The 11,462-nt window shown below is 40.8% G+C and overlaps 1 protein-coding gene across 4 annotated transcripts in view; it reads left to right on the top strand.

Annotated features, from left to right (window-relative positions):
* The window catches only part of ddah1 (dimethylarginine dimethylaminohydrolase 1), a 128,244-nt gene that overhangs the window by 46,510 nt on the left and 70,272 nt on the right, over window positions 1–11,462 (top strand). The window contains exons 1-2 of one of the 4 annotated variants that reach the window (XM_042417348.1): window positions 5,684–6,744; window positions 6,902–7,228. The exons of 1 other annotated variant lie outside the window; for it this stretch is intronic. In XM_042417348.1, the coding sequence (XP_042273282.1) occupies window positions 6,935–7,228 (294 nt within the window). In that variant the 5' untranslated portion in view covers window positions 5,684–6,744; window positions 6,902–6,934. Of the gene's footprint in view, window positions 1–358; window positions 595–654; window positions 943–5,683; window positions 6,745–6,901; window positions 7,229–11,462 lie in introns of those variants that run through there. 2 more of the 4 variants (XM_042417352.1, XM_042417351.1) reach the window with 2 other exon arrangements.

Raw genomic sequence — 11,462 nt, 5'->3', positions numbered from 1 at the left:
ATTGCTATCCTGTGATTTTTAATAGGCCTGTCATAAAGAATGCATAGAATATTTATATTATATATAATAGCCAAGGGTATAGAAAACATGCCAAAAAGCACTAAAAAGTTACCTATTTAAGTGTCAGTTGTTACAGTGTCTGAATGTGAGAGTACTGCTGAGTTTTGTGTCAGTAATGCTTTTGCTGATTAAAGCACTTTGTTAAATACACTTTTATAGCTTGTTGCAGTGGTCACATTTAAAATAGCTGTAGGTTTTTCTATGTGAGTCTTAAAGGTGTGGGCAGAAATACGTTTAACAGCGTCTATTTCTGGCTCTCCAGTGCCTTTATTCAGAGGAGCTAAGCGTTTCCAGATGCGCACCAGAGCTCAGACGTAACAATATTGCCATATTTGGTATGGCAGTAGCCTACATTATTAACATATTTCTCTCCCTTTGGCCAGCAGACCACAAAGCATTCCTGACAGCTTAAAGGCTTGTTAAATATGTTCTTCATGCAGGGAAATTCCTTTGAATTCATTCCTTGAGGCAATTGAACATTTTCACGCAATCTGTCCATCACGTTTCGGGGGGAAAAAGTGGGTCCCGTTGTAGGTAAAGTGATCCAATTTTCCACAAGAGATGTTGTGGTGTTGGTGATGTTGGTGGGGGGAGACAAATACTTGGTCTTTGTCTACTTTTTACATCAGGGGTCTCAATAAGTCCACCGAAGTTTTCAAATTATTCCGATCGATGAAAACTCTCACCAGACGGAAACGAAGTGCGTAAAGACCCAACATAAACCATTATTATTGCCATGAACGGCTGGCAGATTCCAAAGAGGACATTTTGCATGAGGGCAGAGTGTTTATTTGTGTTTATGAGGATCGGACATTTAACCACCACCTCTCCCCTGTAACCTCATGTGTAGAACAATGTCAAGGCGGCTGAAGAGCCTCTCCGGTGAGTTTGTACATCTTTTGTTTGTCAGTTTATTCTTGCGGACTGTTGTCCGGTTGACTTTGACGGGTTGTGAATCAACGTTTAACTACAAATCCTGAATCATCTTCGTATTCCCTTTATAAGAGAATAAATCATAGCAGCGGAAACTAACTCTTAAAACTGTCAATTCTGGTAGAAATACTTTTAATAATTTATCCAGGTCGCTCTGTACCTGAGGTGGACAGCAAGTTGACATTCAACACTTAAGACTAGTAGTAAGTAGTTTTTAAGTTTGTCCACGCCGGACTGTCTGGGTTTAGGTTGTGATTTTTATGGGCATATTTTCATACTTCCAGTTCAAGACACTAGATGGTGATGTGTAAAGGATAACTTTGTGCATGTTTTTTTTTTTTTTTTTTTTTTTTTTTTTTTAAAGAATGACCAATACAGAGATGCCAGAAATCCCTGCATACTTCAAATAGAATATTCATATGATTACATAGAGAACAGATCCAGAAAGCCTGTATCTGTCTGAGTATTTGAATTGGAGGTGTGCCTGTCTGTGTGCGCGCTGCATATTTGGACAGGGGGTGTGTCTGTGTGAGCACATGTGCATCGCACTGTTGTTTGTATTTCCAAACTGTATTATGCAAATGTGTGTGTGTGTGTGTGTGTGTGTACTTGCCTATGTAAATGTCAAATTGAAGTTATTAAAGGGGCGCTCTATTGGTTTTAAACATCGAGATCAGCTTACATATTATGGCAGGTGCTACTTAACCTATGGAAACACTTGTTAAGTGTATGCTATGGTTGTGAATGTTGCTTTTTGAACTGATGTCATCAGCTGTTATCCCGCTTTGAAAGACTGAGCTTGATCCATTCAAGGCACTAAAAGTTAGGATGCTCTATACTGCTCTATTTTGATCACACGGTTTATAAAGGACAGGTTCACAATTTTTCAAGTCTCAATAATACAATAACAATTCGTAACCCATATGAACATTGACTGTAATCATTCCTCCTGTTCATATTGACCATTAGAGGATCCCCTCCAAATGTGCTTACAATGTAAGTGATGTAGGACAAAATCTAGTCCGATCCTTGTTTTGAGCAAAGATGTATGAAGCTAATATGAGACCTGAGCTGTCTGAGTTAATCAAATAAAGTGGATATCTTACAGTTACAATCTATTCAGTAAAAAATTCCATCTTTGGGTCTCGATGGACAGTGTTTTCCTGTTCAGCTGCAGTGGAAGGATCATAACAAAAAGAGGGGATTTGGCCTTGAGGTGACTTTAACTTTCTAAGATATTGACTTGATGTGACTAATATGGACGGCTGAAGCTTTATATTAATTTCAGATAAACTTCATTTTTTGCACAGAAAGAGGACTGTGGATTTTGTCCCCCATCATTTATATTAAACGTTCATTATGAAGGGATCTCAGTATGAACAGCAAGAAAAATGTGTTAATTGGACACCCGACTATAACAATTGAGAACCTATCCTTTAATATGTCTCTCACAAGTCCCCCCAGCTTTGTGGAAGCGCATCATTAAATCGCTGGAACAGTGCGTGTGAATATTTGAGTCTACTTGCGTGTGAATAGCTCCATGTGTGCATCCTACCATCTGTATAGGAAACACTGTTGCCATTTTACGTCAATGGAGAATAACATTCAGTAATCTTCATGCCATAATTACCCATTCAGTTCAGGAAACATTCCAAAAGCTGGACATGCGTCTCCGTGTTGTTATTTCCCTGGCATAATAGTTTCCACTAAGGCTGTCTAACGATCACCGTTTCTCACACACATACAGTACACATACTCCCTCACCCCCCCCGCCCCCCCCCCCCTCCAAATGTCCCTTATAGAAATTATCACTGGATTATGCTTGAAGTTCTGTAATGTGGGTGCCTCCGCAGCTTCACAGCCTCCAGCTGGGATGCTGAAGCGATTTCACTGTTCACACAAAGTTTGAGGAATTGTGCGTCGTTTCATGGCTCAATGTAACGGAAACCCATTGTCAGATCCCACCAGGAGCACTCACAGTTGAAGCGACAGAAGCCCTCAGAATCAGTTCTCAGGAAGTCTGTGGCGAGCTTCACCATTTATATCCAAGTGACAGATGGAACAGAACAGGACAGCACAGCGTGTTTAAACAACAGATTCCATTGTACTATATTCAAGATGAATGTCGTAACTGGTATGCAGTGTGTACTAGCAACACTTCCTTTCTCTGTCAGTTCATGGAGCAGCAGGAAGCCTGCTGAGTTATGGCTCGTTTTCATGTGAACGGGGGCAAAGATGAGGGCACTGATTAAAACACTGAGTGGAGTTATTTAGATCTGAAAAGACTGCAGGAAGGTTTAACTCTTAGGATCTACCCATCACAATAGTTTAATTTACTTTGTTTCACGTTTGTGAGTTTTGCTGTTTCTTTAAAGGGGAACAGAGGTTCTGTCTCGTCTTTGGCTCCACGTGGTCGAACGTTTTGTCTTTGTTATCTTGATGTAAATAAATGTAAAGGACGACTAAAACATAATCTTGTTAGAGCACACTTTCTATGTATCCCCACTTGTGTAATCTCTTCCTTCAAGATTATTTTGGGGATGCTTAAAGTTGAAGAGTGCATATTTTTACTTCAATGATTGTGAGATATTCTGCAGTTCACCTTACTCTTGGATCTTGGTCTACTGTATTTCATCAGTTTGTGTCAGTGATTTTCAAGACACTGAGGGACTTACAGTATACTTTCGCTGTGGGCCTGTGGTATAGGATAGTGGCAAGCACTGACTTGATGTCTGATTTTAAGGCCCGGAGAGAGCCAGGCTAGCTGTTTCCAGTTTTTATGCTACGTTATGCTAACTGGCTGCTGGCCGTAGCTTCATAATGACTGTACAAACATGAGTGTGGTGTCAATCTTCTAATCTAAATCTCAGGAAGAAAGGGAATAAGCATATTCCCCAAAATGTTGGACTATCCCTTTAAGAGTTTCTGTAAGTTGAATTACAACAACCTGTACAGTGGTGTCGATGTCTTCCAAGCTTGGGATTTTCTCGTCGCCATTTTTAATGGCTATAGCTCGGTAACTAGATATGAAGAAAGATGACATCACCATTTGTAAACCCGCCTATAAAGCTCTTTTTGGTGGAAATAACCATCAACGTCCCTGACACCAGACTTATATAAATCACACAACTAATCAGAGAGATGTGGGTGGCACATATTGAGGTGAAAAATGTAATGCCTCCACCGCAGCGATTTTAATATCAGGCAGAACCTCTACTCGAGTGTGATGTGAAACAGAGACGAACAAAAGTAATCTTTGTGAAACAGGGTCAGTTTACATCCACATACCAATCCCTCACTGTCGAAGTCTGAAGAATCCGCGGCGTTGTCGAAAAAATGTAATCTGCAGCCATGATTGTGTGGAAACATGTCCGCCATTTGTGTCTAAATTAATTATAGTAACGACAAGTTCAAGGAAAAAATCCTCACTCTGATACTCTGACAAGATATCATCAATCTGCGGAGCTCGGCGCATTCCAGGAGTTATTGTGTGATGAAGTCTTGAATTTCCCTCAGCTTGTCATGTCTAGTTTTACATAATGGATGTATGTACAGATATTCTAACCGCACACCTCCCTACCTACAGCGTGTCTCTCCTCTTGATTGTGGTTCCCTACGTTTTCGAGAATACTTTTTGGCAGCTCCGAGGTCCTTTTAAGATGTTGCTTTCACTGAGCATGAGCTAAATAGCTAAACTGCTAGTTTGTGGAAAATGGTAAGTGGTGATAAATCTCACTGTATCCTTTCCCTCTAAATGAAACATGTCTTTCCATACAGTAGACTTCTGAGAGGCTTTTAACAGAACTGACATTTTATCCAAAAATTTCCTAGATAGCTGAAAAACCTCTTGTATCTGACAACAGTTCTAGCTGCTGTTGAAATGCCATAGCTTACATTTTCTTCTTTTGGTCAGCTATCTACAAAAAAAAAAAAAGAAATATCTGCTTTCATTTCATGTCATGTCCTTTGGTGGTAATTAGGCTCATGAATTCATCCGACTGCTCAGGATTAAACGTGCCCACCGTGCACCTGTGTAATTCTGCAAGTCCGTGTCACTTTAGAAATCTCATCGTGAGTCCAATCATAGCAGACAAATATGAGGTGCTGTTTTTGGTGCCGCTTCATCCACAGCTGGAGGATCGTGTCTGCTTTCACTCATTTCTTTTATAACTGCACAATGTACCAGCCAGGTGTGTCTAAAGTATGAGGGCTTTCCTTCATCTAAAGTAACCCAAATTCCTCAGCGTGGAGAGAGAAAAGAGAAAGAGAGAGGGTCTTTTCTTGGGCCACGTCCATCTGTGATGAGGAATGATGGAAAAAAAAAAAAAAAGACGTCTGGGTGGGGGCAGGTGTTAGTGTTGGGAGGGTGGTGGTTGGTGATCCTGGCTGGAGTGGAAAAAAAGGAATGTGGGGCTCCTGGAATGTTTAGAGCAGTCGGGGATAATTGAGTGAATCTGGAACAAGAAAAGACAAACCGAGGTCCCGCGGTGGAAGAATGTGCTTCTGGGACGTCTGAAGAAACATTCCATCCATTCAGACAGCTTCACCGGGCCCAGAACCTGCCTTAGATGGCACCATAGGGAATATAACCCCCACCCCCCCCTCTCCTCCCCTCCCTTCCTCCTCCCATGCACACAAACACACACACATACACTTTGACACAGCTCCTCCTTTCACACTCTTCTTGCCCTACACTTCACACACTGCAGGACAAGAAGAGATCCTCTTTTATATATTCTTCGCCTTTGAAGTTTGTATTGTATTTCAGAAAGTCTGCCAAGAAGAAACACTTACATTATGTCTCCAAAATCCCCCCAAAAAGTTGATGAATTGTCATTTTTTTTTATTTATAACCATGTAAAGATATTTCACAAAAGAAAAGGAAGAAACAAACAACAACAAAGCATGGAGACCAAGTGGGATTTACATTTCTTAGTCCGTTATGTTTATGTCCTCAGATTTATCCAGATCCAGATGTGATAGCGTCTTTGTTGCTTGCAGTGAAGGTGATCGATTTCTCCCATTTTCTGGGGAAATGTCTGTCTATTGTCAAGGACCATTTTATACCAGTTGTTAGTTTATTTCCTCTTTGTAGGCAACCAGTACAGTTTCACAGAATAAGGTCGCCTCTTAATACTTCTCCCTCTCTTATCACATCAAGATAAAAATATCTTGCTGTCCTTAAGACCTTGTTTCCTAAACTGTCATATTTTTCCACCCAAAGTATGTTAATCTTCTGATGACCAGAGGATGTGGGAATGATTGCCATCCATGTTTATCTTTAATGTGAGGTGATGAAAAAGATGAAATTGCAGTCTTCTTGTTGTTGTCACTTAACTTCATCTGTTAAAGGTGTTTCTATAAAGCATCCTATATAAATCTAATAATAGCAGGCTATGCAGAAACATTTTATGAGGTGTATTATAGATGCTCAGACACACCACTATGTGGACAAGGACACTTCTGTCTGTTGATTCCTATAAATATAGAAATATGGAGACATAATTGGATATGCATTTTTCTTTTTTCTTTAAGGGACTTTGAAAGCATCAGAGAGTTTGACTTGCAAGCCCTCTTTAATGGTTCAGTGTGAAATTGATTGAGCATTAGGTTCAGTGTGTACAGACTGTCACTTGTTGGGCTGAACGCCTCGCTGAGGGCTGACAGACTCGTAGGCTACACGTGATGGTCGGTGCGCGTCACCGAAGCGCTGTCGCTCGCCTGGAGACTGAAGCAGGGCTGACTGACACTGTATGTAGGCTATTGTAAATAAAGAATAAAAAGCAAACAAAGTAAGAGGGAATCAATAAGCAAGCCGGGCAGAATCGGGTTAGCTGACAGCACTTTCTCTCATTCATTCGCTGAGTTGTGTGTTAGGGTGTTTTTCGGTCCTTTTTTTTTCTCCCAGATCTGAGCGTGCCAAGTAAAGGGAAAGCAAAACATGGCTGGTTTAATGGCAGGTTTTGGTCATTACACCCACGCCGTCGTCCGGGGAATCCCTGCGTCCCTGGCTAAAGAAGCGCTCCGGAGCAGCCAGTCGGAGGTGGACCTGGCCAAGGCGCGGAGGGAGCACGAGGCTTACGTCGAGGTCCTGAGGACGCGGGTCGGGCTGGAGGTGGTCGAGCTCCCCGCGGACGAGTCGCTCCCGGACTGCGTGTTCGTGGAGGACGCGGCGGTGGTGTGCGGTGACACGGCGCTCATCACCAGACCCGGGGCAGAGAGCAGGAGGAGAGAGGTAGGGAAGTGACAGCATATGCTCCACAGCATGATTCAATACGCCGAAAATAAAAAGTTTGATGTGAAAGTAGAGAGGAAGACGTCCTCCACTCCCCCCCCTCGTTTGCCTGTTCTGCTTACTTGGCATAATAGGCTGCAGAGATGCATGCTATAATGATAAATATCAGGGTGGATTAATTATGCAACATCCTGTCGCTGATTAAATGTATAGGCATTACAAATGTAAACAAAAATCCATTCTGTTCTCGTAAAAGCTTGATTTCCCCTCGGAGGCTTTGAGTTCATTCATAATTAACTAAACGTTTATAACAGCTCTCTTAGGACAGGTTAAATGTATGAAACCTCAGTTTTGGATGGGGGGGTTACTCTCCACTAGGCCTATATCTCAGAAAGCATATGAGCATCAATGCCAACCCAAGATTACATATGAACCATATTGTGCACCGTGCAACAGCCTACACAAAGAGATATGGTGATTAGGCACTAAGCAACGCCCATTTGAAGGAGGACAATGCTTTTTGTATACATTATGTGCCTGTGCTGCACTATAGATATTCTTATTAAGGTGACAGTTGGAAAATGATTGAGTTTTTGCATGTTTTATGGTCTAAACAATGTAATTTACTTGGTAAAGCGTGGGGCTATATATTGTTAGTTGTCACTTCAAACTGTTTGTAGGTTGTCAGTGGACTTGATGGGATGCTTTGGAAGCATCCCAAGAGGTCTCACTTTATAATTCACACAGTAATTGGCTGTTACTTAAAGAGGAAAAGATGAAAAATGCAAGAAATGATGTTTAGGAACTGAGAGGCTTTACGCTTAAATGAATGAATCCAGTTTTTGATTTTTTTTTAAAACAAAACAACAGTATGTTTGCACTCGCAATGTAGGGTAGCCGTGTGCGTCTGTGTGTGTGTGAGTGAATGACAATGAGGGAAATGGTAGGACGGCTATGGTGAAAGCAGCTGTCATTTCACATCAGAGTCACTTTACTTGGCTCACTGGTGCTAATGGTCCCCACCCCCCACTGGCAGCAGGGTTATTGATTGAAAAGCTCAGTGCTGTTACCTTCACCCCACCACGTTTTATTTATGCTGAACATGGTGCAAGTCACATTAGCATGCACATGTGTGCACGCCATCAGCACTCTGCCAAAACCCTGTCTCACATTTAAATTGTGAAAGTTTTCATATTTCATATAGAGATAGCAGTGGTTTGGTTTTTCGCCAGTAGTCTGCTCATGGGAGATGTCAGCTGTGATAAATGAAAAATTGGCAAGGTCTGAGGTACAAGAGCATAAATAATATGTTTGCACAAACAGGACTCTATAAATCACAGATGGATTCAGATCCACAGATGGTTTCCAATGAATGACCTTTTATTGTCTGGGGTAGAATAACAAGTCATTCAGCTGGATAGGACACTTTTATTTATAGATGAGATATAATTTTCTGCAAAAATGACATTTCATTATCAATGTGTGAGCTAAAGCACTGTGGCCTGCTGGATGCACTGTGAAAAATCAACAGAAATGACTTCACACTGAAGTTAGAATAAAGGCTTAGAGGTTAAGTGAAGAGAGATGATAATTATCCTGTATATAATGGTTCTCTATGCTACAATCCATGTTTCCAAACTGATATTATCATTTGTGGCTGTTACCACTACATAATGTGTTGTTCATAATATACACAGAGTGCAGTATGATGCATCTTAAGCACATTCTTTAGCATTATAGTATTATGGTAATAAAGCCTGGGATGTTTCTGCCTGTTCCTTGTGATGTGGGAGCTAAAAGATGTACGTATCTAAAAAGGGTTAGAGTTGCCAAAGTATCCGTACAAAAAACATCATTATGTTCTTGAGCTTTTATAACAGATCTCAGCGCGAATACAGTCTGAAAAGTTTCCTTCAGACTCGTAATTAGCCTTCTGTTTACAGCAGTCGCCACGGCAACAGATACGGTAGAACTATCAGTAATGCTGGAGCATATCTCTATGCAGTCAAATTGCTTGCCTGAACCTCCCTGGTGTGTAATACATTACTGCATGTCAAAACAATTACAATGCTTGTAATTTGATGTAATGTTATTAGAGTTTAAAAATAGTGCATTCACTTACAGTGTTTGAGCGGTGTCTCATTATTCACCTGCGAACAGATGGTACTGTAATTAGTTGGTGCATCTTCCTCTGACCTGAGAAATTATGGAAAATGGGGAACAGTAGTTTGCCTTTTTTTATCAGCCCTCTTGGAATACGTCCTCTGCTCGTGGAGTGTGGAACAACATTTTGTGATCAGTTACATCCTTGTAGTCTTGATGAATGCTTTTCCAGCCTGCGTATACGTGGTCAGTTACAATTGTAGCATCATGTTTGAAGGTCTCACATTCCCTGTTGATTGAATAGTGAGGGTTGATTTTCATCACGTAATTCCTCCTGACATTTCAAAAGCCTTGCATATAGATCAGGCTACAGCACAATGATGCATCTTAATGCTGTGTTGCTAGTTCAGTAATGGACTGAGTCAAGAGAATCAAGCTTGAGTCTCAAGAGTCAACAAACATAGAGTGTGACTTTGATGAGTCTGTTTTCTAAGCCAAAAGATTAATGAATGACTATCAGGAAATGGTTTTTCTATCTACTGCATGAAAAGCCAGGGCCCTGTCTGTTCTCTCTTCCTTGACTCTCATATTTTTCGCTTCCCATTTGTTGCTGCTGACAATTTACTGCCATGATGATCGTGGGAAGCTTCAGTCGGTTCCAGTTGCAGTCAGAAGGAAGAGACCAGTCACTGCTTGTCATTAATATGGCCGCTTATTTAACTTTTGTAAGTCTATTCGGAGTCATACAGACATTAATATAGAAGTAGAGGAGTCATTTTCTAATCTTGACCAACATAAATTTAGGTTTCTTTATGAGTAGCCAGGATAGTTACATGTGCTGCCAGTGAAAACTTGGACTTTGTCCAAGTCCTTTGGACTGTCAGGGGAGAACAAAACTTCTGAAGTAGTACTTAAAATCTTTTGATCAGGCGCTGGAGAGTGCAGGTGTGTAATGGAGCAGGACAATTGATGTGGGAATTCAGAGGAATTCTTATCTAAATTGGGAGGAAACATTTGTTATTGTTTATCTCTTTAGTGTATTCTGAATGCTGTGGGATTAGTTAGGGATTTAGGTTTTTTGATCTATTGGCCTTTTTCATCAGGTCTGCTACAAGTTTTTCTTCCATACTGCTAATCTTCTTGCAGAGTCACTACAAGGGAGATGAAGTCATTGGATTCCATAATTTGATATTTCACCTTCCTGCAATATATATATATATAATACTGATTGTAAGCTTTGTAGAAATCCTCAATGTTCGATTCCGTAAGATGATATGGAATAAGTTAAGGTTCCGGGAATCTTATCCATTAGGCTGTGGCTTAAAAGCTTTATTATTAGGGTAAATGCTTGTCTAAATGGACTACATTATTGTGGACTGCAGACTACAGCATTGTCTAAAAACACTCCAAGAAAGAGACAGAGTTAATTTTTCCATAATACTAAACATTAGTATGATAAGCAGTTTAACCAAATCAAGCTTTAACTGTTCACCAAGCAGGATGCAGAGCTGCAGCTTGTAAGATGATCTTTACTTCCTTATTATGAACCCAATTAGGAATCATAATGAAGAATGTCAGCAAGTTAACCTGCTCTTACTGTATTTTATGCCTTAAAATTGACATTAAAAAGGGCTTTTCTCAAAGCACACAAGAATATATTTCTTAAATACTGTTTAGTGCTTTGAATGAATTGCATAACCCCCATATATCATTGCACGTTTTTAATTTAAACTTATTCAACTGTTGCAAGTTAACAAGATAAATATTCTAAACTCAAGGTTAATTACTAGATTTTTTGTGCAGATTTTGACCATATCCCACAGCCTTCTTAAAGGTATACCATGCAGGATTTGTCTGTCTGTGTTTGCTTTATGTTCTAAAGCACAAATAAACACGCCCACACCTCCGAATAACCCTGCAGGAGGATGCAGCATTTCTGGATTTTGTGTGAGTGCAGAGCTTCATCCTGTCTGCTGTGGCCTCTCTGCTCTGTGTGTGTGTAGCTCAGCCCCACCCTCAGTCAAGCAGGCACACAGACCTGCCGCTCTTTATACACCCATGACACCGACATAGAGAGCAGAGCGGAGCAGAGGAGAGAGACGGAGACAGCAATGTAACCTGGTCACCATGC

The sequence above is a fragment of the Thunnus maccoyii genome, chromosome 7 (genome assembly GCF_910596095.1).
Source record: "Thunnus maccoyii chromosome 7, fThuMac1.1, whole genome shotgun sequence".
Lineage (NCBI taxonomy): Eukaryota > Metazoa > Chordata > Actinopteri > Scombriformes > Scombridae > Thunnus > Thunnus maccoyii.
Note: the sequence above shows the minus strand (reverse complement) of the source record. Positions and strands in the feature narration are given on the sequence as shown.